The sequence below is a fragment of the Myotis nattereri genome, assembly GCF_964212035.1.
Source record: "Myotis nattereri genome assembly, chromosome: 12".
Lineage (NCBI taxonomy): Eukaryota > Metazoa > Chordata > Mammalia > Chiroptera > Vespertilionidae > Myotis > Myotis nattereri.
In genome coordinates this window covers 66983117-67010997 of record NC_138087.1, presented here as the reverse complement: position 1 = coordinate 67010997, position 27881 = coordinate 66983117, and the positions used below count along the sequence as shown (strand labels likewise).

General features: G+C 43.8%; 1 protein-coding gene across 1 annotated transcript in view; it reads left to right on the top strand.

Moving 5' to 3' along the window:
* MRRF (mitochondrial ribosome recycling factor) overlaps positions 1 to 25635 on the top strand; it is a 43016-nt gene extending 17381 nt beyond the window's left edge. The window contains exons 6-7 of the mRNA XM_081103282.1: positions 17130 to 17289; positions 24757 to 25635. Of these exons, the coding sequence (XP_080959408.1) occupies positions 17130 to 17289; positions 24757 to 24834 (238 nt within the window). The 3' untranslated portion in view covers positions 24835 to 25635. The remainder of the gene's footprint in view (positions 1 to 17129; positions 17290 to 24756) is intronic.
* The last annotated feature ends 2246 nt before the right edge of the window (positions 25636 to 27881 follow it).

The following is a 27881-nucleotide window of genomic DNA, read 5'->3' as shown; positions in this document are numbered from 1 at the left end:
TTCCTTGGGGAAGCCAACACCCATGACACTGTTAGGCTGATAGCATACTTTACCTGTACTTCTCCTCCTGGCAAATTCCAATATCTTTTAAGGTCCACTTTTACTGATTCAGAAACATTTATTGAGTATCTACTGTGTATGAGGGCTGGAGATGCAGCAGTCAACCTGATAAAGTCCTTGACCTCATGTACTTTATGCTCTGGTGGGGAAGATGGGACACATAAGCAGATAAAGGCATTGCAGATAATGAGATGCTACGAGACTTGCTGAAGGCGATGGTGGCAGGGACAGTTTTAGCCTGGGAGGCCTCTTTAAGGAAATACCTTTGCTGAGAGCTGAATGAGGAGGAAGGGTCAGCCTCGGGGAGTGGGAACTGCCAGCACAAAGGCCCACGTCAGAAAACACCTCGATACTTGTACTCTCGAATCCATGTTCCTTGAAGAGTTATTTTTACCTTAGTCCTTGCTTGTTGAAGAATTTTAGGCATAAGAATAGGATATTGTTAATTATATAAACATATAGAACTTAGAGTATTAAATGAAAAAAATATACAGCAGTCCCCCTTATCTGTGGTTTTGCTTTCAGCAGTTTTTACCTGTGGTTAGCTGTAGCCCAAAAGTATTACATGGAAAATACCATAAATAAAGAATTCATAAGTTTTAAATTGTGTGCCATTCTGAGTAGTGTGATGAAATCTTAAGCCGTCCTGCTCCATCCCACCTGGGATGTGAATCATTCCTTTGCCCAGCGTATCAACGCTTTGTATGCTAACCGCCCATTAGTTACTTAGTGGCTTGTCTGGGTTATCAGATCGACCACTTATGGTATTGAAGTCTTGTGTTCAAGTCACCTTTATTTCATTTAATAATGGCCCCAAAGTGCAAGAGTAGTGATGCTGGCAATTTGGACATGCCAAAGAGAAGCTGTAACATTTTCCTTTAACTGAAAAGGTGAAAGTTCTCAACTTCATAAAGAAAGAAAAAAATCTGATGCTGAGGTTGCTAAGATCTACGGTAGTAAGCACAAATCATCTACCCATGAAACTAAAGACGGGTGAGTACAGTATGATAAAATATTTTGAGAGACCATATTTACATAACTTTTATTATAGTATAATAGTTCTATTTTATATTAGTTACTGTTGTTAATCTCTTACGGTGCCTGATTTATAAATTAAATTCTATCATCAGTATGTAAGTTTATGAAAAAACATAGTATGTGTAAGGTTCAGTATGATGCACAGGCATCCACTGGGGGTTTTGGAATATATCCCCTGCAGGTAAGGGGGAGGGGGGACTACTGTATGTTTATTTTTAAATTAAAAAAGAAAAAAATGATAAGATTTTTACATGTTTAAGAAAGAGAAAGCCATTGTGCCCAGAACTCAGGGAGGGAGGAGAGAGTGTTAGGAAAGGGGGTTAGACTAGTGAGTAGAGGCTGATGGTCAGGCCACGGTAGGAGTTTGGGCTTTATTCTCATTGTAATGGGAAGACATTGGAGAGATTTAAACAGGGGAGTGACCTGATCGATCTGATGTTGAGTTTTGGGGGTCTCTCTGGCTGTTGATCAACAAATGGAATGTAGGGGAACATAGTAGACACAAGGAGAACAGTGGGGAGGCAGCTGCTGTAGTCCAGGTGAGATATGGATCTTCCGCCTGCTCAGATTCCGTAGCAGACAGAATTAGTTTCTCCTCCGTAATCTCATTTCTTAATTAGCCTTTTTTTTTTAGTCCTCACCTGAGGAGTGAAGATATATTTTCCATTGATCCTAGAGAGAGTGGAAGGAAGGAGCAGGAGAGAGAGAGAGAGAGAGAGAGAGAGAGAGAGAGAGAGAGAGAGAGAGAGAGAGAGATAGAGAGAGAGAGAGAGAGAGAGAGAGAGAAACATCACTGTGACAGAGACACATCTATTGGTTGCCTCTCATAAGCACCCCAACTGGGGCGCGGGGGACCTGCAACCCAGATACGTGCCCTTGACCAGAAATGAACCTACAACCATCCAGTGCACAGGCTGGCACTCTAACCATTGAGAACAGGGCACAATTTCTTAATTATCTTTAAGTCCCTATTCCTACAAAGTGCATTAAAGTAATTCATTCCATCATTCAGCAAATATTTATTAAGCACTAACTACATGCCAGGTACTTTCCTCGCTGTCGAGATATAGCAGTAAAGACAGCAAACAACAAAAAGCCCCTGTCCTGGGTTTACCTTGTAGGTGAACAGGCATAGTAAACAGAAAACAAAGAAATGCATAATGTAATGCCAAGTGATGGTAAGGACTGTGAAGACAAACAAGCAGGATAAGGGGTTAGAGGGAGTTGGGGGTTTTATTGTGGATCGAGGTTCAGGAAGGAAGTGGCATTTGAGTGGAGAACTAAGTGAAATGAATGAATGAAGCTTTCAAATAACTGGAAGGGGAAAGGAGTGTAACACTAGTCGAGTGTCTTTCTGTGCCACATATTACCCTGTATTTTTAAAAAAATATTTCTTTATTGATTTCAGAGAGGAAGGGAGAATGAGAGAGAGATAGAAACATCAATGATGAGAGAGAATCACTGATCAGCTGCCTCCTGCACGCCCCCCACTGGGGATCGAGTACGAAACCCAGGCATGTGCCCTTGGCCGGAATCGAACCTGGGACTCTTCAGTCCGCAGGCTAATGCTCTATACACTGAGCCAAGCTGGCCAGGGCTCCCCTGTATTCTTTTACACATGTTGCCTCATTGTCATACCATCCCCTCCAGGTAGGTTTTTTCCCCAGGTATGGAAAGTTAAGCTCAGAGAGGTAAAGTAACATCTCCAAGTTCACACTGCTAATGATGTAGCCGAGACCTAAACCGCGATTAGTTAGTTCCAAAGCCCCAAGATGCACCCAGGTTAGCAACAAGAATTAATCCCCAAACTGAGAGTCCAGGAACTTTCCCCACTGAAATTTTTCCTGCTTTGTGACCAGAAAATGGCAATCTTACTTCATTGTGTTCTCGGTACTCTGTAACAATTAACACTCTGCCTTGAAAGCATATGAATTGGAAGCGATATAGCCTAGTACTTAAGTATCAGGTAGACCTGGGTTCAAGTCCAGGACCTATTTGCTTGGTTAATTCATTGATTTGCTCAGCCAATTTTCTGCAAATGTGTCATGTGCCAGGCTTGGTGCTGAATGCTGGGAATGGGCAGACCTAATGTTTGCCTTCATGGAGCTCACGGACTATGCTAGGCCCTCTGTTTATATTACCTGCAGCTTACTTGGGAAGCACACTCTTACCCACCGTTTATAGATGAAAACACTTAAATTAAGGGAAAGGGACCTGCCCAAGGTCACATGGTCAGTAAGTGGCAGTCAGGGTTTGAACCCCAAGTTGTTCTGTTACCAGCGTGCAGGCTCTTTCTCCTGTACTCTCGGAACAGATGTGTCATTCTGGAACCTGCTAAGTGGACTCATGGGCATTAGAAGCGAGATTTGCAAGTGGAATGGATAGTAGTCAGCAGGTTTATTTTTTAGTTCTTGCTCTCCTGTCTGAAATCTTAGAAAAGCCACTTAACCTCCCTGAGCCTTGGTTTGCTCCTACACTAGATGAAGGGGCTGCTCTCAGTGGTCTGCCAGATCCCTCTCGGGGCTCCAGAATTCTGCCAAGCTATGAACTTATGCTGCCGAATGCTCATTGCTGGCTTCAGTTCTCCTTCGAGTGGCCTGACTGTGTATCATGTTTGCCTTTCAAAGATCTAGCTCACATAATGCGCACCTCTGCAGCCCCACAGGACTTAGCAGGACTTAACGATCACTCTTGGTGCCGTGTATATTAGTTTGAAGGATCAGTGAGTTTAACTTGAATTTCCAAAGACATGGGGCTCTGTTACATTCTATTTTACATTATTTTATGTTAGCTAATGGGCGTAATCCAAGAGAAAGTTGACGGACCAAAACCGTCTGCTCCTGCAAACCTCATTTTTTATATACTTTCTTCCCTCTGACAAGGTGGCAAGGTCATGAGGCCCCTTACGGAATTGTACGCTTGGTAGTTTTCCAGATAAAAAATGAATGATCTGTTCTTTATTATGGAGGCTGCGTCATATGAGAGGATAAAGGTTGATTTAGATGAAAAAAGGACCAAGGTTTATATTTGGTTTTGGCAGTGACTTCCATTTGATTCTGGGCATGTCACCCTAGCAGCTTGCTGCTTTCGAGTGCCTTATTTGTAAAATAAGCAAAGTAATAATGATAGGTAGAGATTTGGTAGGATTAGTAGAGAAAATAGATTAAGTAGTATGATCTCCTTAGAGGAAAGAAGCTATATAAATGTAATTTTATTATTTTAGTATACTTTGAATTTTAGATATATACACACACATATACAGTACACACAGGGTGGAGCAAAAGTAGCTTTACAGTTGTGAGTACACAAAACAGAGTTTATTTTTATACTACTATTTATTAATTATTGTATTATTTTCCATAGGAAAAACTGTAAACCTACTTTTGCCCCAGCTTGTATATACACACACTTTGGGAGGAAAGGAAGGAGTGAGGAAGGGAACTAATATGTTGAGTACCTACTATGTGCTAGGAACTGTGCTTCATATACACAGGGAAAGTGGAAAAGTACAGTTACATTTCTGTGTTGGTAGCACACAAGCATGAAATTGAGTTCTGGCTTGTCTGCTTTTTAACTGTGTGATAATGGCAACCGTCTCCACCTCTCTGACTCTCAGAGAATTCATCTGTAAAATACTTACAGGTCTTGCCTTATATGGTTATTGGGAGATTTCAGTGAGATGATACGTTGTTTTTTGAGGTAATGATTTTAATGTGTAGCAAGCACCCAGTTAATGGTAGCAAATGTTCTTTCATTCCCTTTCATATATAAGTAGGATCATCATTCCCTTTTAAGGATGAGGGAACTTAAGATTCAGAGAGGTGAGGCATTGAAGCTGGGTCACAGAGCTGGAAATTGGCAAAGCTATACAGAGGAAACTAACACACCAAAGCTGATGTCAGGAGTTTGGGAGGTGGGAGGGAATCAGAAACATAACTTCCTAGGCTCAGTTTCTGATTATAACATGTTGAGTTTAGTTCTAGGAAAATTTGCCTTTCCTGATTGATCATGATTCTTCCTCTGCTTAATGACAGCCTGCAAGTTTGCTTTTTTTGCCTTAATTCTGGATGCCCAGAGCTGTTTTATTTTTAGTTGCAGCAGATCTCAGTTAGTGCTTCACCCTCATTATACTCCTTCAATTCTTATCTTCTCATTTAAAATTAGTTGACTGAGTGTGTGCCTCTTACTGTAATCTGCCTCTGATCCTTTGGGGAAGTATGTGGAAGATAATCCTGAATCAGTAAGAGGTCAGACTTGGGGCCCAAAGTGGTCCTTGTCACTCAGTCCTCTTCACAGCCCTGGGGATGCAGCTCTGTGTAGCTGTGTGCAGGGTTTTCTCCTGGCTGTCGGCCAAAGACCAGCGAGCCTCAAGCTCGGGTTATGTCCGTACCCACTGACAATGTGTATAGCTTTTGTATTCTTCCCTGGCTAGTGTTCTTTCATTTAGAGAAGTCAGTCAACTGGATAGATTATTTGAACATCCCCTTTAATCAAGATTCACTGAAATCTAATCAAATTTTGGGTGCTATTTATTAATCAGCTACACTAAAGTTTTATTGCCTGGAGATGCTGTGCTGAGAGCTTTACAGTTTCTCCCCAAATTCTCACAGCACTACTGTGATGTCAGGAGACTGTTCATATGCCCACTTGACTGATCAGACCTGCAAAAATTCAAATCCTACAGAAAAATAAAACTGTTTACTGTTCCCCAAGTATTCTTCCCAGAAGTAACTATTGGTAAGTTTAGTATATATTCTTCCAGATTAAAACAAAACAAAAAACGCATATACAACATATAATTTACATAAATAGCATTAAATATCTCAGTACCACAATTTGCTTTTTTAAAATATATTTTATTGATTTTTTACAGAGAGGAGGGAGAGAGATAGAGAGTTAGAAACATCGATGAGAGAGAAACATCGATCAGCTGCCTCCTGCACATCCCCCACTGGGGATGTGCCCGCAACCCAGACACACGCCCCTGACCGGAATTGAACCCGGGACCCCTCAGTCCACAGGCCGACGCTCCATCCACTGAGCCAAACCGGTTTTGGCACAATTTGCTTTTTTGCATAACATGGCTAGTGTGCACATTTTCATGGTACTTTCATTGTGTGTGGCTGCAGAGAAATTCCCTTTGAGAAGGGTATAATACAGATGAGGAAACTGGGGATTAGTTTAAGTAATTGCTCAGGGTCACAGATTAGTAATTGGAGGAGTGATTATTCAAATCAGATCTGTCTGTTTCTGAAGCCCCCGTTCTTGCCACGTTATCACATTGCTCCTTGGAATATTGACCAGGAACCTACCTCCTTCCAGCTCTGTGGCCTCCTTGTCTAGCTGCCGTATCGCCTAGTGGATCTTGTGCTAGGGGTCTTATGTATAATGTGCACATTCCAGGAAATATTCCCTTTTCTTGCAACACCCCCTGACACATAGACCTTTATCCATCTTGAAAGAAAAGAGAAATCAGAGAAGAATGCCTAATAATTTAATTTGGGCCGGGCAGCCACAAACTGCATTTGAGCAACTGCAGCTGCCTTTCCAGCCCATTCATTTCCACCGCCTGCTTGCCACCCCTGCTTTCTCAGGGCCATTCATTCTGCTCAGTGCGTTCCCGTGCCTTCCAGGCTTTAGGATGCCTGCCTTCTCCTCTTCAGTGTTGCTTCCCACCTGGCCTGTGGCTTTTTAGAAGCACCTCTTGTTATTTCAGGTCCCAGCACAGATGTTCTGGTTTAAACACACAAGAACATTCCATCAGGAATCAAGAGTAGAGTTTAGACCAGTGATGGTGAACCTTTTGAGCTCGGCGTGTCAGCATTTTGAAAAACCCTAACTTATAGGGTTTGGTGCTGTGTCACATATAGAAATTTTTGGTATTTGCAACCATAGTAAAACAAAGACTTATATTTTTGATATTTATTGCTGGGGTCCAGCCCCAGTGGTCCAGGGGTTCCCAAAGGTGTGGACGGAGTCGGTGAAGAATGTTTTACACGGAGACAGCGTTCAGAACTCTCTAGCTTTCCTTAGTCTCCGTGGATCTTCCCTGTGCCTGGCTGAGGCCTCAGAGAGAGATCCCAAGGCAAGCTGAGCCTTTATTTTATAGTGAGAGGTAAACAAGGTAGTGGTTTCCAAAGTTACACTGTTCTTGTGAGTTTCACTTGTTTACACTGTTCTTGTGAGTTTCACTTGTTTACACCATGGTTATACTTCTGGCACTTCCTCAGCCCATTAGCTTCCCAGATAAGATCTAGGGAGCCTCATAAGGTCAAGCCTAATTATGCTAAGAGGACTGTGCCCTCTAAGCTGGGAATTGTTTGTGACTTTGCCCACAGGTCAGTCCGAGGCTTAACCCTATATCAGCTCTCTACAATTTATTTTATATATTTAAATGCCATTTAACAAAGAAAAATCAACCAAAAAAATGAGTTCGTGTGTCACCTCTGACACGCGTGTCATAGGTTTGCCATCACTGGCTTAGACTGAGGAGAAAATTGCCACCAACACCTATGCAGAAACTACACCCCAAAAGAAAGGCTCGTCCATATCCACCCCTCCTCTGTTCTCCACCCTTTGTGTCCTGCACCTGTTCGCAGGACCTGGCAGTTGGCAGCTATAGGTCAGGTCACTAGTCCATTGCCGTTTCTATAGATTCCCTTTCTCCCCACTGCACTTGGACTTGTAGGGGAGCTGGAAGAGTAGTAACAACCTATATATCTAAGCAGAACTTAATGTTACAGCACTGCTATTCTTGTAAGGTTAGTGCTTAGATTGGTCTGGCACCAGGTCTGGAATTCAAGAGTCAGACTGCACTGGGCTCAACTCCCAGGTCTCCCGGGAACGTGTGTGGTTGGTTACTTGATCTGTCTGAGCCTCCCTCTTCTAACCTGTGAAGTCCAGGTGATGATACCGCTGATGTCATGGAGGTGCTGTGAAGACTCGCTGAGCTAATGCGTGCAGAGCACTTCAGCTCAGAGCCTGGCGCGTGGAAAGAGCTCTGCGAGTGTTAATTATTGAAGGGGAGCAGGTGACATTGGGCCAGATGTCCAGGCAGATGTAAGTGGACGCTTACTGTGATGACAAGATTCCTCCTTATCTCCCTGTCTTGCTTTCTTTTCTTCACAGCACTTATGTGTCACTTTGTATATTTATTTTCTCTCTCTCTGCCTCCTTCACTAAAATGTGAATAGGAGGAACTTTTGCCACCTTGTTCGTGTACATATAAGCAGAAGCTGTTGCTTATATACATAAGCTGTCGCCCTCGCTCCTGGAGCAGGTCCTGGCGCATAGAAAGTATGCAGCCAGTGTGGACGGAGTCAGTGGATGTGAGCACTCACTACGTGCCCACTGCTGTTCCAGGTGCTATTTGTATTTTAACTGATATGTTCACAAGAGTCTTTTGAGGTAGGTGTGCTATTACCCCTATTACAGGTGAAGGAAATGAGCCACAGGGAGTGGAGTTCTTTGTGCCCAGTGTCACACGGTTAGTAAGTGGAAGAACAGGCAGTCTTTCTCAGAGCCCGGGCTCGTAGCCACCATGCTGTCCTCTCTCTCAGTAGAACACATCACTAGTACTTTTACTGCTGATATGATTAGCAGCTGTAGAATAGTCAGTACCTATAGATGCAGGGTTCTCCAACCATCCCCCTTCTCATTTGCTCCTAACACTAACTGTGGGAGAAAAGTAGCATTTACTCTCCCCCCATTTGACAATTGGAGGAAATAAAAACGTGTAATGTTTACTGAACACATCATCACATGCTAGCACATTTAGTAACATAATATTTATAACAATCCCACTAAGTTCATGGGATTGTACACATTTGTGAGATGGGAAAACCAAGGCAAAGAGGTGAAATTACTTACCCAGGGTCATACAGCTAAGAAATGATAGATCTGGGTCTCACACCCCGGCAGTCTGGCTTCAGAGACAGTTCTCCCGGATGCTTCTCTAGACATCCTTCCCTGAGGTTCAGAGAGGAAAAGTTAATTGTCCATAGTTACTGATTTACTCTGTAAGTGACAGAGCTGGGATTGGAAATCAAGTCTGCTGTGGTCCCCAAACCCGGGTTCTTTTTCCTGTGCTTTCGAGCTGATTGCACTCATTCCTGGACTTGGATTTCCATCATTCTGGGGTGACAAGGAAGAAGGTGAGTGACTTAATCAAGGTCACTCAGCTGAGAGTTCGGAGCTCAACCTCCTTTCTCTTTCCCTCACAAGGGACTGTTCAGGATGGTGTGTCTGGCTTAGCCAGGCCTCAGTCACAGGACAGTCCTTTGAAAGCAAGTGGCCAGTGTGTCCCCAGAGAGAAGTGAAGTTTCTGCTGTGGGAGAAGCCCTTGCAGAGTACATGCATGATTGCCTTTGGGCAAAAAAGACACTTACTGTCTTTCTGAGACATTAGGGCACGTAAGCCAGACCTGTGAGTCAAAGGGGGGTGGGTGCGAGGAGAGGGGAATTGCATACCTAGAAGCATAGGAAGTCTGGCTGGGCTACGCAAACAAAAACATTTCCTTCAGGCCAGCGCCCACCGACAAGCAGTCAAGCAAGGCAAGGCGTGTGTCTGCTGATTGCAGGCCGATGCTCCTGGTGGGGGTGGGGTCTCCCTGAAGCCCAGGGAGGAGGTGACAGGGTTTCTCTCCACAAGCTGTCAAAGATGTGTTTGATGCTTCCTTCTCCCTCTGCCTGTCCCCCTGAGCTTCTGGAGCAGAACTTGAGCCTCCACTGCCCCGGCTGCCTGCTGCCTCCTCGGTTCCCATTCTTTCCTCTGTGCTCACCACCCACTCGATAGCCCACGCTCCAAGTGACTAAACCCGTTGGTCATTCTCTCCCTCACCACTCACATCCTCTATCCCCAAGTCCTGGAGATTCTGCATTAAAAGAAGAATGCAGCCACCATGAATTGAGTTTCCATAGCACATATACACTGTCATTTCTCGTAATCTTGCTTCCACCCTCTTAGAAACACCCTTACCCCCATTTGGCATGTGAGGAAAGTGAGTCTGGAGAAGTTGGAAGCACGCTTACAGTTCTAAAGCTAGCAAGTGGCAGAGCTGGGACTCCAGGTCTTCCTGGCTTTAGCGCATGTCCTTTTAATCCTTTAAACTCTCCTGACCAAAGATCCTTTGAAGTCAAGAGCTGTCATATTGTCACAGATTTGTACTGTAATTGCCCGAGCTGAGCACAGCTTCCTCTGATACACACCTGGCGAATGGCTTTGTATGGGTGCCCCGCTCTCCTTGAAACCAGAGGAAGCATCTTTCAGTCCGTGGGCCTCTCTGCTTGTGTGAGTGACCAGCGGGCCTGCCCTCAGCTCATTGTTTGTGGGAACACGCTCAAGGAATTGTGCAGGAAGGCCCCCATCCAGGATGTTACTGGAAGACCTGCTGGAGGAGTTTGTACAAACAAAGTGTGACCTTGCCAGCTCAGCCAAACCCCTGCCTTGTGTTGGGAGGCTCTCTGACCCGAGCGGAAAAGCCTTCTGCCTCCATCACCCAACCCAGCCAGGCTCCTGGGGGCGTGTCCTGAGCTCCCCGCTGCCTGCCTGGAGGCTCCTCTGCAGGCGTTAGCCACACACGTAGATCTGGTTTGTACATTGCCATCTACACAAAATACAAATCTCATCACGTTCCCTCAAACAGCTATGGTATTCTGTGTTGTTCTTGGGAACAGTCTACTAAGACTCTTCCCTCCTGCCCACTTTTTTTTAATTGTGGTAAGATAGACATAAAAAGTTGCCATTTTAGTCATTTTTAAAAATATATTTTTATTGATTTCAGAGAGGAAGGGAGAGGGGGAGAGAGAGAGAAACATCAATGATAAGAGAATCATTGATTGACTGCCTCCTGCATGCCCCCTACTGGGGATTGAGGCCGCAACCCCGGTCTGTGCCCTTGACTGGAACCGAACCCGGGACTCTTCAGTCCACAGGCTGACGCTCTATCCACTGAGCAAAACCAGCCAGGGCCATTTTAGTCATTTTTAAATGTACTGTTCAGTGGAATGAAGTTCATTCACTTTGTTGTGCAACGAGTCTCCAGAGCTCTTTTCATCTTGCCAAACAGAAACTGTACCCATTAAATAACAACTCCCCATTGCCTGATCCCCCAGGCCCCTGGTAATTGCTGTTTTACTTTCTGTCTCCATGATTTGACCATCTAGGTACCTCATATAAGTGGAATCATATAATATGTGTCCTTGTGTGTCTGGCTTCTTTCACTTAGCATAAAGCTTTCAAGATTCAGCCATGTTGTAGCATGAACCAGAACTTCCTTTTTAAGGCTGAATACTATTCCTCTGTATGTCTGTACCACATTGTGCATCCAGGGTTCTGCTAAGACTCATTATGATGTTACCGGTACTGTGTCCTGCCCTTGCCAGCCTCTCCAGCCTCCTCACTTGGGCCATCTTTCTCCTCTCTGTGTGCCGTTCTGCAGCTGCACTGCCTTTTCTTTTCTTAATATATTTTTATTGATTTCAGAGAGGAAGGGAGAAGGAGAGAGTTAGAAACATCAATGATGAGAGAGAATCATTGATTGGTTGCCTCCTGCATGCCCCCTACTGGGGATCGAGCCCGCAACCCAGGCATGTGCCCTTGGCCGGAATCGAACCTGGGACCCTTCAGTCCGCAGGCTGACACTCTGTCCACTGAGCCAAGCCAGCCAGGGCATGCACTGCCTTTTCTTAGTGTCTTGAGAGTATCCTCCTTCTTATTGGAAAAGTGCCCGTGCTTTACGGAGGCCATTCTGTCTGGTGGGAATGATCTTCCCTTAGCCCTGACACTCTTTACTCTACTTAAATATCACTTAGCTTAGTTATCACCACACGTAGTTCCTGGAGCCACAAGGAGATCTTGGTCAGACTGCCTTTCCCTGCTAATTATTTTAATTGAAGTCTCTTTGTCTTTATTGTATTTATTAAGACTGCATCATATTGATTAACTGTGCATGTGTTTGTTTAATGATTGTGTTCCTTGCCAGACTGTAAACTCAGTTAGTTTGTTGTTGCTGTTGCTGTTGTTAATCCTCACCTGAGGGTATTTTACCATTGATTTTTAGTGAGAGTGGAAGGGAGGGGGAGAGACAGAGAGAGAAAACATCGATGTAAGAGACACACATCAGTTGGTTGCCTCCCACATGCGCCCCGACCAGGACAGGGATGGAGCCTGCAAGCCAGGTACATGCCCTTTACCGAAATAGAATCTGGGATCCTTCAGTCCACGCTCTATCCACTGAGCCAAACTGGCTAAGGCTAAACACAAATGTGTTTGATGCTATGTCCTTAGTGTCTGACACAGTGGCTGGCACATGATAGGTGCCCAGTAAATAGCTGTAGAATGATACTGTAAACTGCATGAATGAATACTGAAGAAAGAAAATTTCAGGGCTATGTGCTGGGAGCATTTGTATTTTAAAATGTGCATGAGATGTTAAATTACTAGTCAGATCTCAGAAAGTCATCTTACTGAAGCATAGATTGTTTGCCCTACCCTTTCTCTGTTGATAAAAACTTTCATGAGTAAACTCTTCATTATTTGAAGATGCCTCAGTGGTTGCCAAAACATAAACAACAATTGCAACAAAAGCAGCTTACATTTTCTGATTGTTTATTCTTCACCAAGCCTTGTAGTGTATACTTTCCATGTATTATCTCATCGAATTCTCACAATAACTCTGGAAGGTAGATGTTGTTTTTTGTTTATTTGTTTTCAATTTCTATTTCCAGATGAGATCATTAAAATTCAGAGAGGTTAGCCCTGGCTGGTATGGTTCCATTAGTTGGGTATCATCCCATGCACGGAAAGATTGCCGGTTTGTTTCCCAGTCAGGGGACGTGCCTAGGTTGTGGACTTGATCTCCAGTAGGGGGCATGCAGGAGGCAGCCAATTGATGTTTCACTTTCACATCGATGTATCCCTGTCCCTCTCCCTTCCTCTCTCTCTAGAAAAAAAAAAAAAATCTATCAAAATATTTTTAAACACCTCCGAGTTTAAATAGCTTGCTTAAGGTTAGTCAGCCAGTAAGTGGTGGCCCAGACGTGCAGGGCAGTCAGGGTGGAGCTAAGCTTCCTAGGCCACACCCTCCCCTGGTGCCTTTTCCCTCAGTAACTGGAATAGCCCTCTTTTTATCTGTTCTATATGCCGTGATTTTCTTTGAAACCAGAGTTTTATGGCTAAAGAATTTAAAAGCTCTGGGCCTCCAGAACAAATCTGACTCGGTTTGCACCATTTTATGTCTCATACCCTCCTGCCATTATATTTCTCCCTGTGCTTCTGCCCGAAATGCCCTCTCCTTTCTTCTGCAGCTGACAAATTACTCTGAATCTCCTGGGCATTTTCCAAATCTCCAGACAGTACGCATGCTCCCTCCACAGAAGGTCCGTCCCTCTGACCCAGCAGCAGCCATCCTCTTTCTCAGTTGTGGTTGACAGTTGTCCCTATCACTGCATGAGCCTCCGAGAAGGTGGCCCAGGCCTGCCTCCGCTCTGGAGCTCCTCAGCCTGGCCCAAGGTCTGGCGTGGAGCGCGGGGGCCTCTGCCAGTGCTTGAACCAGTGCATGCCAGGCACAGAGAGGCTGCTAGACAACTGGCTGCGTTCAGCAGCCTGGAATACAAACCAGGGTATACTCACAGAATCCACGAATGTGAGATGGAGACGATCGGATGTATTAATCACTGGTTTGGAAAGGCATTAAAATATTTCCATAATATAGTATGTTTCTTTTCTAAAACAGATGTGCCCTCGTTTCATGAGAAAGTAATTAAGTGTGTTTGATTAAAACATTCATAAATGCTATCATTTACTCAAGGCTACTATATGCTGCTTTCTTTATTGGTACTTTATACATGTGATTGCTCTCCCAGTCACCTTAAGATATTTAGGTGTTTTTAATATTTCCACCTTAGAAATGAGGAAACTGAGGCTCAGAGAGAAGTGAGTAGCTTGCCCAAGCATAGTCAGCTCTGGGTGATAGGTAACGGGAATGAAACAGGTCAGTCTGACTTCAGAGCCACTGCCTTTCCATCACCCTCACTGCTTCTGACCTTGTATTTTAGATACCTTCCATGTCAACACCCCAAGCTCAGCCCTGCCCATGCGGGTGCCCCTCTTCTTCCTTCCCTTTTCCCCCTCCTCACTGTGCTCCCTTCTCCATTTCCTTAGATTATTGCTTATTTGCATCCTGAAACTGAAATATTTTTGTCAGTGTCAATAATTGGATATTATTATTTGTGGAAACTGTCTGGTGTTAGTGTGGTAATGTCACATTTACACTAATAAATAAAAAATGCACTTATGAAGGCTAAATTACATATATTGTGATTTTCTTTATATTGCCGTTTGCTCTTAAGATTTTTTGAGCCCCAATTGATATTTTTTTAAATATATGGTATTTTTCCCTTCATGTAAAATATAAATAAAACAATGTAGTGAAGAGGAAGTTGATAGATAAAAATTTTTATTAAAGATTTTCTAAACAGTAGGTTACCTATTTCAAATTATATATGAAATATAAGATTGAAATACTTCTTGTTAGGGAAGTTTGAGAGGTTTCTTACAGACTTAGATTCATTTATTTTCTGCCCTCCTAGTATTTCAGCAGGATTAAGTTTTTTGAATCAGTGGATCAAGTTTTAATTTTCCTGTTCCTTCCTTATACCGACATATGCTTTGGCAGAACAAAAAAGAGACCTAAACATGTCAGCATGATTTTTGTTCAATGAATTAAAAACCATAAAAGTAACAAGATCTGATCCAAATCCCTAAACTCCTGACATGGTGGTTTTGTCCTTTTTAGTCCCAAGCTTCATATTACTGGCTTTGAAAAGCTTTCTGCCTGGGAGCAGAGTCGTGGCAGCGGTGCTGGGTTTATGTGAAATAGAGTACAAGGGGGGCAGCATGGAGTAGTGGAAAGAATACGGGCCAGAGAGATCTGGGTGTGAATCCCAGTTCTGTCACTCAAGCCTATCGGCAAGGCACTCAGCCTCGGCACCTCAGTTTCCTCTGGGCAGAACGGGGGTATGAGAATCTAGTTCAAAGAGCTGTTGTGAGGATTGTAAGGAACTATACCTAAAGTACCCACCTGGCATAGAGGGGCTTAATAATGGTAGTAATTGGGATCATTTTTATTTTGAGAATACCTTCAATTAGCTGAATCCAGAAGGATTTCTTTATAACACAGCTGTCCACTTTGTCTGTAGTGTATCTTTCTCAAAAATGTTCAGTTTTCTTCTCATCCCATCAGGGAAAAAATACCAGGTGGACGCTACTAAATCTGTAACACATGCTTGCCACTGTTTCCCACGGAGCATGTATCCAGAACTTGGGATTGTCCTTACTGGGCAGGAACTGCATTGATTTGAGGGCCAGGAACCATATGCCAAGGACGTCCACTTCAGGACCCAGGGGGGCAGAGGAATTTTGTCATACTAAGACCATTGACTTTTGAGACAGGACAGACTGGCTTTGATTTTGTGTAAGATATTTAAAATTCCTTTGGGTCTCATTTTTTCATCTGTAAAATGGAGTTCATGATCTTACAAGGCCTCCATGATGGGAATTTCTGGCCTCTTTTCTTGTCATGCTCCTTTGTTATCTGCACTCCAGTCAGTTCCTCAAATGAAACTTGGTCTCTGCAGCTCAGAGACTTCCTACCTGCTCTTTCTTCCTCCTGGAAGTCTCCCTTTGCCACGCCAGTGCTGGCAACTTGTTCTCGCCCTTCAGATCCTAGTGTGGTATATTAGTCAGAATAGGATGGGCTATGCTGTAGTAACAAGCAACCCCCAGATCTCCACGGCTTACACAATAGAAACGTATGCCTTGCTCATGCTGTATGATGGGCGCTGTTCGTCATAGTCACTCTGGGAACTAAGCTGATGGATATTCATATGCCACGTATATTGTGGCCAGCAGAAGCTAATGTAGTGGAACACACACTGGCTCTTGAAGCTTCTGCCTTGTGGCACTGCCCATAATTTCTCTCACATTTCATTGGCCAAAGCAAGTTGTGCAGCCACACTGGGTGGCTAGGGAAATGCATTCCTACTGCAAGGAGTAGGGACCAGAATGCTAGTGGAAAGACCTCACAGCCACCACATTCATACATTATTTTTCTAGGAAATGCTTCCCTTAACTTGGACAGAAACTTTTGAGTTAGCTGAGCTTCTTTTGTGCTGTGACATCTGATGCTTTCCCATGTCCCTGTCCACAGCACTTCTTACTCTATGTTGTCAATTTCTCTCTATTGACCTCTCTGCCCAGCTAAGCTCCTTAGGGGCAGGACAAAATGTTCATCAGTGCCCAGCACTGGTTTTAATAGGTATTGGGCCCTTGATCTGTACATGACAAAGAGATGAAGGCAGGACGAGCGTGATGGCTTACTCTGTTGCTGGGCTGTTGTGATGATTAATGTAAAACAGGATTAATAATAATTGCCTCATACAGTTGTTGTAAGGATCAACATATAAAGTGCCTGTCCTGGTGGTTTATAGTAGGCCCTCCATGTGCTCATTGTTGTTATTATGATGAGATGTTAGTAGTAAACATAACTAACATTCATTAGCATTTATCACATGCCAGACGCTCCCCTGGGTCCTTGTGGAAGTTGACTGGTGCATTGCTTCTCGCGTTGTTTCCCGGTCAGTTTTGAGGTGACTCATAAGTCATTTGCTATAATGATAGTTAAGATTCTGAAGGTTGCTACTTATTTGTTTGGGGTGAATTAGAGATTTAAAGATGATGCTGTTTCTATAGTATCATTACTCATTTGCATCGCTTTCTTTAGTGGGAGAGAAGGGGATGGAGTTACAGCCAACTGTTGCTTCCTTTTATTGAGCAGTTAAAATGTGCCAGCAGTTAAGCAGTACTCTTACTGGCTCTTCTCAGCTAACTCACCAGGAACCTTACTTGACCCTGAGCACCTCCATGGGCATGTGTCAGGAATGTGAAGCTCATCCACCATCAGAGAGTAAGGTGACAAACTGTTGAGCTAATGGACAGTGTGATGTTACTGGTAAATTTTTCTCTTTTATCAGAGTAACCAGGGAGCACAGGGAAATGCTGGCCAAATTGGCCAAACAGAACACCAACAAGGCCAAAGACTCCTTACGGAAGGTTCGTACCAACGCAATGAATAAGCTGAAGAAATCAAAGGACAAAACCTCGGAGGACACCATTCGACTCATAGAAAAGCAGGTACTGTTCCCAGCAGATGTAATGCTTCTCTATCTGATCCAGGGACTCACTTGTTCATGTCTAAAGTGAGGAAAATGAGGACAAGATACAGCACCCTGGTCCTTCATTGATGTGATTTTTGTTGACTGGGTCTCTGTCCTGGGCCTCGCCCTGTGCTGGGCCCTGGGATTAGGGAGGAGGAGGAGGAGATCTGCTGACCTTTCACTGTGTTCCAGGTTCTGCCAAACACTTTCCATCACTTCATTTATCCTCGTCACTACAAAGCTGTGAGGGGTAGGCAGCAAGGAAATAGGTCCAAGGAAGTTGAATGGCTTGCTCAAAGTCATACTGCTGATAAAAGGTAGAAATGGGATCCAAAGACAGGTAGACTGACTTCAGAGCCTATATACATTATTGCTTTCCTGTCTGAGGTTGGTGGTCTGGGTGCTGAGAAGTGAGAATTTAACAGTGTTCTTGGTGTGCCCAGTGGTGGCACTTACACCTGTCACTGGAAAAAAAGGGGACATATATAATACTTTCAGTCATAAAGGTGAAAGAAGGGAAGGGGAGAGGAGGGGAGGGGAGGGGAGGGAAGAAGGAATCTTCCCTGGCTGGTTTGGGTCAGTGGACAGAGCATCGGCCTTCGGACTGAAGGGTCCCAGGCTTGATTCTGGTCTAAGGGCACATGCCTAGGTTGCTGGCTCAATCCCCAGTAGACGTACAGGGAGCAGCTGATCAATGATTCTCTCTCATAATGGTTCATTCTATCTCTCTTTCCCTCTCCCTTCCTCTCTGAAATCAATAAAAATATATTTTTTAAAAAAGAAAAGAAAGAAATCCAACCAGGAAATGACAGTGGCCTGACCTGGGTGGTACAAGTGGAATTAAGGTAGGAAGATGAACTTAACAGTATTTAGGAGATAGAATTTATAATGTTGAGTGTGCTGTAAAGTGCTCACCCAAAGCCACCTTGTCCACAATAAAAGCGTTAGTTTAAGTAAGATTTTGAGTAGGATGTGGACCAAGAGGGAAGGAGTGGAAGGCAGGACACCTGGAGGAGGCCATACATGGACTTCCTGCTCCCCTTCTCCTGGGCCAGCTAGTCATAGGCCAGGCCAGACAGTCCCCCAGGGGAGAATTTTAGATGGATTCTTGGAGCTAGCTCCTGAATTTTCTGTTTCAGCAGGTCTGCCCAGGAATGTGTATTTTTAAAAAGTTGCCTAGGTCAGTGGTTGGCAAACTGCGGCTCGCGAGCCACATGCGGCTCTTTGGCCCCTTGAGTGTGGCTCTTCCAAAAAATACCGACTTCTGCGCATGGGCCACGAAGTTTCAATCACACTGTACATGCGCGCCCGCACGTGGTATTTTGTGGAAGAGCCACACTCGGGGCCAAAGAGCCACATGTGGCTCACAGGCCGCAGTTTGCCGACCACTGGCCTAGGTGATTCTGCAAAAGCAGACAAGGTGTGGCAAGGCACCTGAGTTTAAAAGAGATTGTTCTACAGTTGGTGTCCTGTGGCATTGGGGAGGTTACACAACTCCTCAGCCTGTTTCTTCTGTAACAAGGGACGTGTAATTCCTGCCTTGAGGGTTGCCCTGGGGCTGCTAGAAGTACCATTACCTGACACCCAGACCCTCAAAGCTCCCTTTTTGCCATCCCTGTGCTCTCCTCTCTCCCCGCATCAGCTGACAGAGATTCAGAGGCTAGCTGGCCTCTCTGAGCCCTGATCAGTCCTGGGAGAGTCCAGGCCTGGCTCCCGCTGAGCCAGCTCCTTGTCCATCTCCCCGGGGCTTTCATCTCTTCAGCTGACACTTGGCCCCTTGGTTGCTTCCTGGTGGTAAGTCCTCACTCAGCAAATCTGGGCATCTGCCTCAGGGACCAGAGCCCGTGCTCCTTGCAAAAGAGAATGATCGGATAACCAGCTCTCCTGAGGAAACCCCCTTGACAATGACCTTGCTGGAAGCCTTCTGTCCTTGGCACCTGGCTTCTCACCTTCCTTTTCAGATTAGATATTTTATTCAGTGCTTGTTACTGTACATTATCTTTCAAAGTAACTTTATTCTTTTTTTCTGATACTAAACTAATCCATGTTTCGTATAAATTTTTTTTTAATTAAGAAGAAAGTAAGTGAAATTTCATCACCCAGAGATGACTATTATTTTAGTATATGTGCTGCCGAAGCGAGCACCAGAGATGACTATTATTAACATTCAAATTATCTCTGTAAGCATTTATGTAATATTACAAGAAAAAAGATCCTACTATATATTTATTTCACCACAATCTTTATTACTGAGATATTATCATTTAAATATTAGTTCTGCCATTATTGATAAAGACTTTTTACTGTCATGTGGCTCAAAGTTCAATAAGAAAATAGAAGGCAATTTTGTACACACTTCATTTTGTCCTCTTTTCCTGACAGAAGGCACCGATATGCAGTTTTTGGTGTATGTTTTTATTTAAGTTAAACAGGCAGGGGCTGATTGTTGCTTTATCAAGCAGTTTTTAAAATATATTTGTTTACTTTGTTCCTGAGTATCAAAGTATTGTAGAAAATGCAGAGAGTTCAGAAGACTGTTTTAAAAAAATGGGGAAAAATTCACCCCATGATCCCACATTGCAGGAACAACTGCTCGTAATATTTTGGAATTTTTCTTCCCCCCCGCTTTTTTTTAAACGACATTTTAAACATGATTGAGAACATGTACTGTACATGCAATTTGTATACAGATTTTTATTTTCTGTTCGGCATTAAAACCATTAGCATTTTCTTGTGTCTTAAAAATCTCTTTATAAACAGACATTTCTAATGGTTGCAAAACTGTCTGTCGTCATACCATAATTCACTTTTGTAAGCCCTGTTGTTGGACATTTAGTTTGTTTAAACGTTTGTGTTATTTTAAGTAAGGTTGCAGTGAATATTTTTATACACACATCTTTGTTGAGATAATTTCCCTAGGATACAGTCCCAAGTGTGGAATTACAGCGCAAAGGGAATGCATGTTTTAAGGTTCTTGGTACAGAGTGCCTAAATCACTCATGGGTTTTTAGAATGTGTGTATTTAATTTTTGGGGGGCCTTTTCTAATCCCTAATATTTGAACCTAGAACTTTTAATGTGAGCTTAAAATGTTGCTTACGTTAGGAGTGTTGCTTTTACTTCCACACTCCATTGGAAAGATTAAGTTATTCTTTGTATAAATCCATACAATTTTTCTAGAGGATAGTATGGCAGTATATACCAAAATCCATACTTTTCTGATTCACTGACTTGGGAATTTATCTAAAATAAATCGTCAAAAATCGTATCTATAGAAGTGTGTGTGTTGATTATGTATAATTGTAGAAAACTGGAAACTGTCTAAGTTTCTAACAGTGGGAAAATGAGTTGTTTTACATTCCTTAACTGGAATCTACATATAGCCACAACTATAAAAATATTTTACAGATGTACTTTTCTTTGGAATTTATTTTTTAAAGGTAGATTACATAACAGTATTATCATATGATTTTATTTTTATAATGAAGAGTTTCATGTACATAAAAAGATTGGCAGCCTATCCACTTAAATGTTAATGGTGGTTATTTCAGGTAATGGGATTATAGGCAATTTTAATTTTATACTTTGAGATTTTCTTAATTTTTAAAAAAATTTCCAAATGTCTTTTGAGGTCATACATTTCAAAATTCTGTCATAAAAATGTTTTGTCTTCGGTCTATAAGAAGGAAATTATTCTGTGTTGGGTTCTTTCCCTGCAGTCATGTCTAACACCCCTCCCCCCCCCAATCCCCCAAACGCTGCCCCTCCCTTCCCTGCCCCCAGCTCAGGCCAGCTCTGCTGAAGAAGGCCCAGGGTCTTCCAGCCGGGCTCTGACATCTGTCAGCCTGCTGTTTCACCTTCGCTTCAGTTTGCTGTAAATGGGCCTGCTGAACATTAAAGCACTTGGCAGAAACCACCAGTAAATCTGGCCAAGATCCTTTCACTGCTGCCTTTTTCTGAGAAACGGAACTGCTCTGAAGTGACGCTGGGTGCTAGTGGGGCTGAAGGAAGGAAAGGCTCCTAGCAGACGGGCAGCAGGCGGGACTGAGTGAGGCGGTGGGAGCAGCACCCCGTGGCACCGAGGGTGTTCTGAGCCAGGCCTCAGGAAGGGTGACTCGCTACCCAGGCCTGCCCCAGGGTGTACTGTGTGCTCCTGCCTCCCTCTTCCTCTCTACCTTTCATTTTCCTGAACTGAACTTGTAGGGAGCAGTTGTGATGGTGATGGTGATGCTGCTGATGCTGCTGGTGGTATAGTCCTTGCGAGGCAGCACACGGTAATGGAAAGGGCTCTTGCTGTGCAGTCAGTACAGCTCTTTGGCTTGTCAGCTCCCAGCCAGGTCAGCAAATGGCTTCACCTTTCTGAGCCTCTGGTTCCTCACTGTAAGTGGGAGCAGGAAGCCTCTCTCACAGGATTGGTAAGAGGACCAAGTCCCACAGCTGCTTAAAAGTGGCGAGTACAGTTGCTGGTTCTCAGTAATTCTCTGCCTATGTGCCCATCCCACGTCTCTCCTCACCAGGGACAGGGATTGACTGTTTTAATGAGCCTAGCACGTCTGCCTGGAAGGAGGCAGGCGAGGTCAGGTGCAGTGGTTTCTGTGGGGGGCTGAGTTCTTGGCTCAGTCTTGTTACTGACTTTATGCGATTCTGCACGGGTTAGTTAACATTTTATGCCTTGGCTTAGTCCTCTGTAAACAGGGATAATACCTGTGCCACCTGCCTTATAGAGGTTATGTCAGGTTGTTGGATTTGAATGAAGTAACGGAGAACAAAACACTTTTGCACACTATAAACTACTATGCAACCGTCAGGTGAAATAATTAACATTTATAATACATTCAAAGGAGATGAGTATGGTATTTCATATGTTTTGAAGATTATGTGAAATAATGCATGTCAACTTTTTAGCCCATTGTCAGGCATGTAGTGAGTGGGAGGTGTTGGTATCCTTGTCGTCGTTGTTAATCATCATTATTTTAAGAAGTCTGATGGAGATGGAAAAGATGAACTTGCAGGCAGACCGTCCCCAAGGGCACTCTGTGCCTGTAATATAGTAGAAAGTTAGTAAATATTTTCATTAATTAATTAATTTGAAAAGATGTCAGGAAGTGACAGTACAAATCAGAGTAACACAAGCAGCATTTGCATAGCAAATAACCAATTTAAAACATGCTTGCATATTCATGACTTTGTTTAACCCTCCCAACTACTCTCTAGGGAAGGGACCAGCACCCTATTTGATCGATGAGGAAACTGAAACTCAAGCGGGGGAAAGGACTTGTGCATTGTTACCGTGCTGAGAATTTACCCCAGAATCCACGTTATCGAATTGTTCCCCTAAGTACTCCCCCCCCCCCCATCTCCGTCTCGGTCCCCAACGCCATTTTTCCAGAGGAGGCTTGCAGCCTACACGTGCTGGAGTGCTGCTGGGCACCACGCCATACCCCATGCAAGGCAGGCTGCGCAGGTGGGGGCAAAAGAAGCATTTCTAGGGTTTGCAGCACCTGAGTGAGGAGGGACCGAGCAGCCATTCTGAGCCGTCGCTCTCCCAGAGTGCCCAGCAGCCCCGGGAGCTTTGCTTTTCAGCTAAAAAATGAGCAGTTGTTGCTATGGTGAGAGCCTGGCTGTTTGTGCCGGGGGCCAATTGCTCCAAATCCTTTTTAGTTTCTACCCTTTCCAGGGCATTTATTTTGCAGTTCCTGGCCAAGGCCTGTGGTCTGCAAATAAAGATGTCAAACAGCCACTGTGCTGCTGAACACAGATCCTCAGCACTGTGTACCCCTCAAAGCTTCCTGCCGAGGCTTCCTGCCTTAGGTCCCTTTAAGACACGGGAGGGAGACTGCAACACCTACCAAATTGTACTGTGTTTTTCATTCTGAGGGAGTATTGGTTTATTGCAGAAAATATAGAAAAGCACAGAGAACTTTAATAATTATTCATTTAGTAACTACTTCCTGAGCACTTGCCAGTGCTGGGGATGTGACAGATGCCACATGAATAATATATCAGCTATCTTCCCATCACTGGAAGATAATCACTATTAATATTTTGACAGCGTTCCTCCCAATTTTAAAAATATGCATAATTTTGAGCATTTGAGATTGTTGCTGCTTTATAGCCATATACACAGTTTTGTATCCTTTTTCTTTAATTCAGGGGTAACATAAGAATGTTTCTATGAGATTATAAATAATATCTTTAAGCATTCTTTTTCCATGATTACAAAAGCAATCCATGCTTGTTATAAAATAGTTAAACATTCAAACGTTTCAGAAACATATACTGGAATCTTACTCCTATTTATACCCTCTTCCTAAGAAATGGATCCTCTTAACCTGTTTTTGTTGTTGTTCGACCTCACCCGAGGACATTTTTTCCCATTGATTTTTTTAGAGAGTGGAAGGGAGGTAGGAGATGGAAGAGAGAGAGAGAGAAGCATCGATGTGAGAGAGACACATTGATTCATTGCCTCCTGCACATTCCCTGACCAGGGCCAGGTAAGGAACCTGCAACCCAGGTACACGCCTTGATCAGAATGGAACCGGAGACCCTATGGTCTCGGAGCCGACACTCTAACCACGGAGCAAAACCAGCCAGGGCTTACCCCCTTTTAATTTTTATATGTATCCAACTATTTACCCATTCTTTCACTTTTGATTTTCTGATTTTTCATTATTAAAAATAAAGCTTAGGTAAACATCTTTGTTTTTAGAACTTTTTTCAGATTCCACTCCTGTGGTAATTTTCCCATTGAGAGAATTTCGGGTTAAAAATGGTATGAACATTTGCATCATTTTGAATCCCTATTGATGATATGTGACCTTATCCATTTCACCAGAGCGTCTTGGCATTGAATATTGTAATTAAAAACCACAACATCAAATTTTGTTAACTCTGATGACTGAATTATGTCTTGTTTGAATTTCCATTTCTTCAGTGTCTATTGAATTTTCCATGTTTGTTAACCAGATGTACTTCATCTTTTCAAGACTTTTTTCTGCTTAACTGTTGGGATCTTAATATTCTTCTTATCAGTTAGTGTGAGGGCTTTATATAGTAGAATGTCTGAGTGCAGGAAATTCTAGAAGTTCCTTAAGGGACAGATATGGCTGGCTTCTCTGTACTCTATGATAATAGTTAAGAATTTGGAATCAGACTACCCAGGATTAACTTTTGCCATTGCTACTTTCTAGTTGTGTATCCCAAGCAGGTAATCTAACTGCCTCAGTTCCCTCACCTGTGAAGTGGGGATAATAATGGGGTACCTGTTAGGAATCAGTAAGGGTGTATACATCAAGTTTTAGTAGAGTGCCTGGCTGGGACTCAATGAACGTGAGCTTATGTTGCCATTATTACTTCCCAGATAACCTTGTCAGAGTTCTGGACTGTTTCTCCCCTGCCATCTTCCAGCCCTGGTGACCAAGCTGTCTCATTTCGTGTTTTTGCAGATCAGCCAAATGGCTGACGACACCGTTGCAGAGCTGGACAAGCATCTGGCAGTGAAGACCAAAGAACTCCTCGGATGAAAGTCACGGGGCCAGTTTCTAGGGACCCACCTGGTGGCAGATTGGCATCTCTGTACCCCGTCCACACGGAAGGCCGACACCCTGTGCTCATCCGTCCTTGTGAGGCCCAGCCTTCCAGAGGGACACCCAGACTTGTTCAGTCCCTTCCTCTGGCCCCGTCGCCCCATTCTGCTCTGGGCCTTCTGGCACGGCTGGACCTTTCGAGAATGTCTGCTGCTGCCTAACGACCAGGGCCACCGGCAGGCTGACCACTGACTAGTCCTCATCTCAGGAGCCCCCTTTCCAAATAATTAGTTGGGCCCTGTCCCCAAATTTCAATGTTGCTTGGGCTGATGTGGGCCTTCACTTATGACTGGATACTTTTGCGAGAGGCCTATTTTCACCAAGCAATGAAATCAAAATAAATTGGAAAGAATGATAACCTCAAAGGAAATGATAGAGTCCGTGTAGATGAGTGATTTCTAAGGAGCTGGTGTGTGGAAAGCAGCCAGAACAACACTTTTCCCTCAGAGTCATTTCACACATGCTCTTTACTCTCCGGACCTTTCCCCCACCCCTCACCGGGCCAGTCCTGTGCCTGCTTCACTTCTCGGGGGGCTGGCACTTACTCGGAAGCCTCCTTCCCCCGGCTGAGGACCCCTGGTATTGGCTTTCACCCGAAGAACCTTAGCTGTTCTTTTTGATAATTAGTCTGTATCCTCAGGATTTGACATAATGCCTGGAACCAATAGGCACTCAGATGTGTTGTGAATGAATTGCACATAATACTTGCATAATAAATGCTGGCTTCTTTTCCTTTCTCCCCACTGTTAACACTTTCATTCCATCACCTTCCGCTCTTGCTCTTTCCTCAGTATTTACTTGGTAATGAGGTACCTTCCCCCCAGGGTCTGCTTCTTAGTGACAGACAAGCGATTTATTGTGGCTCATCTTTGGGTACTGGATTAAGTTAGGTTTTAATCGTTCATTTGTTTGTTTATTCACTCATTCATAATATAGTCATGATGAGCTAACTACAGTTCTAGGCAATATTTTAAAAATATATTTTTATTGATTTCAGAGAGGAAGGGAGAGGGGGAGAGAGAGAGAGAGAAACATCAATGATTAGAGAGAATCATTGATTGGTTGCCTCCTACATGCCCCTCATTGGGGTTCAAGCGTGAAACCCAGGCACGTGCCCCAACTGGGAATCAAACCATGATCTCCTGGTTCATAGGTCGATGCTCAACCACTGAACCATGCCCATCATGTGTGTCAGGTACAGTGCCATGTGCTGGGGATACAATAATGAGCAAGATGCGGCACTCGTCTCTGAGGGTGTGTGGTGCCCTGGACTGACCTGCTATTTGTAATGTCATGGGTGAAAGGTAGGACATTCATCCAGTTCTGTCAAATGTCTGCCTTTAGAAGGGCATCCACTTTGGCAGCAGCCGGGCCCAGCCACACTCTGAGCAGCATCAGCTTCTCCACTGTCTGACTCCTCTGGGGCTCTGTTCCGCGCTGGGGGGCATCGGGGTGCCCTTCGCCCTCTGCTTGCACTGGTGGAGCAGGCTGCATGGCAGCCAGTGCAGACTCAAGGTCAGCATCAGGTCGAAGGTGAAAGAAGCTGACACATGTCCTCTGTCAGACCCTGTTCTCCAGCCCCGAGTAGCCATCCCACAGCTAGAAGTCAGCTGAAGGAAGAACAGGGTCGGAAAGAGCCATCGAGGAGCCTTTTCGGGGTAAGCCGCATAGCAAGGGCTTTGCAACGGTCTTCCATGAGTGGCCGAAATCCCCCACTCACTGCAAATGTGCTTCTCAAAGATGCAGGATTTTTTAATAAACAGAGGAAATGATAAATTATGTTGTAATTCCACTCCAAAGGCATTTGGTTCTTAACAGCCAAATCCTCTGTAGTCTTTAAATAAACAAAAACTTATTTGGTGAACAGACGGGGGGGAAATTGAAAGATTTTCTGTACTTGGGTTCCACATGTCAACAATTTCTCTCCTGTGTGTATGTTGGCCAAAGCCGAATATCATGATAAATGAAGAAAGGAAAACCTCAGGCCCAGGGCCGTTGCAGCTCGGCAAATGGCTTTCAGCTGATTGCTCTATTTCGGTTGACATTTATCAAAGACTTTCTCTGTTACTCGGCGTGTCAGGGCTTCGGTGGCGGCAGGGACGAGAAGACTACCTGTTTGGATGTGCTGAGTAATGAGTAATGCCGGAGCGATTCACTCTCCCTCTCTTCCTTCTTCAGTTTCTCTTTCAAAGACGAAAAGCTGGCTATGGACATTCTCACACTTGCCAGAGGAATTAATTAACCATCTCTTCTATTCAGTTCAATAGCTTTCAAAGTCTCATGAAAAATATAGGCCAAAGAGAATTCAAGAACTCTTTCTGGTCATTTTCTTTCTTCCTTGCATGTGGTGTGTGTGTGTGTGTGTGTGTGTGTGTGTGTGTGTGTGTGTGTGTGTGAAATGACAAGAAACCAGAATGTTAAAAATTAGAAGAAACTCTTCAGACGCACTTATGCCCCTTTAAAAATTAGAAGTGTATCCTTCCAGACCTTTCTCTGTACATACATAATTTTTTTAAGGTGAGGAGAAGAATTATTCTGTTCCTATTCTGAAGCTTGCTTTGTTTACTCAACAGCATGGCCACCCATCCATGTGTGAACATGTGGACACAATTTCTTCTTTTTCATTGCAATGTAGTATTCCACAATGTGAATGCACCATAATGTATTTCCCTATTACCTCTAACATTTAAAAAAATTATTTCAAATGCATGGAGAATATTTCTATTTAAAGTGTTCTGTTTTTAAATAAAAAGAAGAAGCCCTATTCTAAACTTATGTTTGGTAACCTTTTCCTCAACCTCAGACTAGCATTTATGGAATGCCTGCTGTGGACCAGGTATCCTGGCTGCACACTCGTGTTACTACATTCAAACTTCCGAACAATCCTAGTTGGTGGAGGCATTACTCCTATCTGTGTTTACCTGTGAGAAAACCGAAGTTCAGAAAGGGTATTTAACTTGCCCAAGGTCACACAGGCGGTAAGT